General features: G+C 51.1%; 1 protein-coding gene across 1 annotated transcript in view; it reads right to left on the reverse strand.

Annotated features, from left to right (window-relative positions):
* Positions 1–4,632, reverse strand: part of ATP8B3 (ATPase, aminophospholipid transporter, class I, type 8B, member 3) — a 29,117-nt gene that overhangs the window by 4,208 nt on the left and 20,277 nt on the right. The window contains exons 24-25 of the mRNA XM_015564661.1: positions 4,392–4,615; positions 683–915 (exon numbers count right to left, since the gene is read on the reverse strand). Coding sequence (XP_015420147.1) covers positions 683–915; positions 4,392–4,615 — 457 coding nt within the window. The remainder of the gene's footprint in view (positions 1–682; positions 916–4,391; positions 4,616–4,632) is intronic.

Below are 4,632 nucleotides of genomic sequence, written 5' to 3' on the forward strand. Positions count from 1 at the left end.
TCAAAGGACTTGTATGCATGCAATTAAGCCAAACCAATGGACACAGACAACAGGGGGATGAGAGTATGAGTGCGGGGCGGGTGAGAGGTTGGGGGTTAATGGGGGGATGAGGACACATTTGCAATACCTTAACCAATAAAGAAATTTAAAAAAAAAATGTTTGCCGAAGCCGGTTTGGCTCAGTGGATAGAGCGTCGGCCTGTGGACTGAAGGGTCAGGTTTGATTCCAGTCAGGGGCATGTACCTTGGTTGTGGGCACATTCCCAGTAGGGAGTGTGCAGGAGGCAGCTGGTAGATGTTTCTCATCGATGTTTCTAGCTCTCTATCCCCTCTCCCTTCCTCTCTGTAAAAAATCAATAAAATATATATTTTTTTAAAAAATGAAATGAAAGTCTCGTTCCTCAGGGCACACCAGGCCAGCCTCAAGTGCCCATCATTAGCCACCTGTGGCTGGTGGCTCCCAGCGGGACAGCACAGGTGCGAGACACTGCCATCATCCTAAGCATTGGACGGGACCACCCTCTTCTGGATCGCTTGGCCAGACCCTCTCGGAGGGAGGGCAGGGCAAACAGGAGGACCGTCTCCTCTGATCCCTCCCCACTGTGGCACAGATGGGCCGACAGTGGGACTGAGCTTTGGGAGTGTCCCAAAAGGGGGGGGTAGCTGGGCAAAAGGACTTCACCCACCATCAGGTTGAGCTCCGGTGGGAACGGTGACATGGTCGTGGGCTAGGAGCCCTGCCCATATCCCGCCCCAGCCCCCCAGGGGAGGAGGTGTGCAGAGACAGGAGTATCTACAGGGAAGGGGGAGGCATGTCCTCAGCCTGCTCACCTGCTCGAAGAGCCCAATGTACAGGACTGGGAGGCTGGTGTACAGCAGATTGAAAAGCACCAGGAACCAGCCTTCGTACAGAGGCTAGGGAGGGGGAGGGGAAGAATGTGGTCAGTGGCCAGCCTTCAGGTGCCAAATGTCCCGAAGCAGATATGCTCTTCACCTGAGGAACCGCCCCCCCAAAGGCAGCGCAGCACCTGTGGAGGGTTCCAGGTGAGTGAGAAAATTGGTTACAATCAGGTTAGTGATGCTGGAAGGTAAAAGGCAAAGAGGAAAAGCCGGGTCTAATTCTTTTTCAACAGCTCTTTGGAGTATTTGTTGTCACTGGAGGGCTTTCACAAGAGCTACAGAGGGAAAGTGGCTGAAGAATGTGGTTTTGGTCACTTTAGGTTTATGGAGTCACGGATGGATGGATGGTGAAAGACTCGGAAGAGACCCCACAGAAATGAGCCCAGCTCCTTTCCCAATGCAAGAATCTAGTTCAGTTGCTAGCAGCAGTTCTCAACCTGTGGGTCGCGACCCCTTTGGCGGTCGAACGACCCTTTCACAGGGGTCGCCTAAGACCATTCTGCATATCAGATATTTACATGACGATTCATAACAGTAGCAACATTACAGTTATGAAGTAGCAACAAAAATAACTTTATGGTTGGGTCACAACATGAGGAACTGTATTTAAAGGGCCAGAAGGCTGAGAACCACTGAGTTAAAGAATATGGGTTTCAGCCCTAGCTGGTTTGGCTCAGTGGATAGAGCATCCGCCTGTGGACTGAAGGGTCCGGGTTCTGTTCTGGTCAAGGGCATATGCCTGGGTTGCGGGTTCAACCCCCAGTGGGGGGTGTGCAGGAGGCAGCTGATCAATGATTCTCTCATCATTGCTGTTTCTATCTCTCTCTACCTCTCTGAAATCAATAAAAAAAAAAATTGTTTTAAAGGATTTGGGTTTCCGTTCCAAAAACCATTTTATGTGCATGCTTCGAGTGAGCAAATAAGGAATGATCAATCATTTTACAAGACTCAAGTTGTTCACGGCTGGACAAGAGTCGTTAATGAGTACCCAGAAAAGGCTAAGCCTAGCCTTGTTCTGAGGGCCTGGAATCAGAGACATCAGTGGGAGCTCATAGTGGTTTTTTAAAAATATATTTTATTGATTTTTTACAGAGAGGACGGGAGAGGGATAGAGAGTTAGAAACATCAATGAGAGAGAAACATCCATCAGCTGCCTCCTGCACACACACACACACCCCGGGGGGTGGGGGGGATGTGCCCGCAACCAAGGTACATGCGCTTGACCGGAATGGAACCTGGGACTCTTCAGTCCACAGGCTGACGCTCTAACCACTGAGCCAAACTGGTCAGGACAACTCATAGTGTTTTAATACACACAGGATAGATGATAGATAGGCAGACATAGCTCAAGCTGGTTTGGCTCAGTGAATGGAGCATCGGCCTGCGGACCAAAGGATCCCAGGTTAGATTCTGGTCAAGGGCACATACCGTGGTTGCAAGTTCCTCCCAGCCTGGGGCCCTGGTCAGGGCGCGTGCAGGAGGCAACCAATCGATGTGTTTCTCTCACATTGATATTTCTGTCTTTCCCTCTCTCTTCCACTCTCTGAAAATCAATGGAAAAATATCCTCGGGTGAGGACTTTTTTAAAAATAGACAGACATAGAAATAGAGAAAGACATAGAGAAGTGCGTCTTTCCATGGGTTAGTGTGTGTACATTTCCTAGCTCTGTCTGCTGAGAGCGGAATAGCACCCCAGCAGCAATGAGTCACCAAGCACGAACTACCATCCTCTAATGAAAAGGACCGGGGCTCCTATGGGAGTGCCTGATTCCAGGGCTGGGGCAAAGGAAAACAGAATGAGCCGGGAACCTCTTATAGTGCCGGAAAGTGAAGACATGCTCAGAGAGAAGCAGGCCATGTCAAAAAGACACATCGGGGATGAATGGAGCGATAAAACATACAGTCAAATCAATGTCCATGGGTCCGTACTGATAAGAATGAATAATTTCAGCCCTAGCCAGTTTGGCTCAGTGGATAGAGCGCCGGCCTGTGGACTGAAGGGTCCCAGGTTCGATTCTGGTCAAGGGTTGTGGGCTCAATCCCAATTGGGGGCCTGCAGAAGGCAGCTGATCAATGATTCTCTGTCATCATTGATGTTTCTATCTCTCTCTCCCTCTCCCTTCCCCTCTAAAATCAATAAAAATGTATCTAAAGCCCTAACCGGTTTGGCTCAGTGGATAGAGCATCGGCCTGCGGACTGAAAGGTCCCGGGTTCGATTCCAGCCAAGGGCATGTACCTTGGTTGCGGGCACATCCCCAGCGGGAGTGTGCAGGAGGCAGCTGATCAATCTTCCTTTCTCATCGATGTTTCTAACTCTCTATCTCCCTTCCCCTCTGTAAAAAAATCAATAAAATGTATTTTTTTAAAAAATGAGGGAAACCCTAAGAACAAAGAGATGCAGACTGATTTTCAAAGACTTCCTTTTCCCGAAGAAAGCAGGGATCAAATAGTCATGATTTCTACTGAAAAACAAAAAACCTGTTCTGACTTTGATAATTTCATAAACAAACGAGGGAGAAGGAATGGCTGGCTCTCCCTACAGAAGAATTCTGGTTAACAAATGTAGGAAGACGGAACGCTGTCCTCACTAAGCTCAGGAGCAAGACCAGGATGCCAGCCCTCTCCGTCTCACTGGGCGTTCCAGCCACAGCAAGTAGTAAGGAAGGGAAAGAAAAGGCGTCCACATGGAGAGGAAGGAGGAAAACGATCTCTATTTTCAGATGACGTGCAGAAAGCCCAAAGGACCCGCCAGAACTCTCCTGGAGCCAATGAAGGGAGTCGGCAAAGGCACAGGGCACAGATCAACGTGCAAAAATCACCTGTGTTTCTCACACCAGCAATGGCCGCCCCGGAGGGCATTAAGAAAGCAATTCCATGTACAGCAGCAGCTACAAGAACAAAATATCTAGAGACAAAACAGTAAAACAAACAACATACAAGTTATCCAGGTGCCTCTGTAAAGCTCCCTCTCAAAGCCTTGGTATCAGCGACGGAGCTACTCCCTATCACGGCCGTCTGCCTTCAGACGACGTCCTCACACACAGGAAATCATCTCTCTATGACTCATCCGCTCCTCACCGTGCTACTGCTGAGTCTTGAAGCCAGGGACCCAGCTCCCACAGTCTTCTCTTCTCTGGGGCTCACGCGTATCCTGTCTCCCCTAGAAAGACCTACCTTTGGAATAGCTGCCCTGCCTGGCTTCCCAGCTCAGATCTGTCAAATATCCCTGGGACTGCGGGGCACTCGGCTGGGCAGGAAGACCCTCCCTCTATCTGGACGCTATACTTGCACGAATGCAGCCAGGGAGATGGTCGCATTGCCCTGCGACCTCAGGCCAGCCCTGCCCCAGAGGACCCCAGAGGACCCCAGGGGACCCCAGAGGACCCCAGAGGACCCTGGAGAGTGTGCATGAGCCTGCCGCCCTCCTGGAAGCCAGGAGAAGGGCCCATAGTCCCAGAGAATCCCCAAAGGGCTGTTCCCTCCAGCGCACCTGGGCAGAGAAGCCGCTGTAGAAAGCGAACCAGATCTGGACCATCATGCTGGCCAGCGTCTTGTAGATGAAGTAGCGCAGGAACTTGCACACTCGCACGTAGGACCAGTGCCCGTGCACCAGCAGCAGCCGCCTCAGGAAGTGGAACTGGGCCAGCATGTAGTCGCTGTTCTGCACCACCTGCATGCCCTCCTGGCCCGCCAGCCCAACGCCGATGTCCGCAGCTGCAGGGACACACGCG

This window comes from Myotis davidii, unplaced genomic scaffold (genome assembly GCF_000327345.1).
Source record: "Myotis davidii unplaced genomic scaffold, ASM32734v1 scaffold198, whole genome shotgun sequence".
Lineage (NCBI taxonomy): Eukaryota > Metazoa > Chordata > Mammalia > Chiroptera > Vespertilionidae > Myotis > Myotis davidii.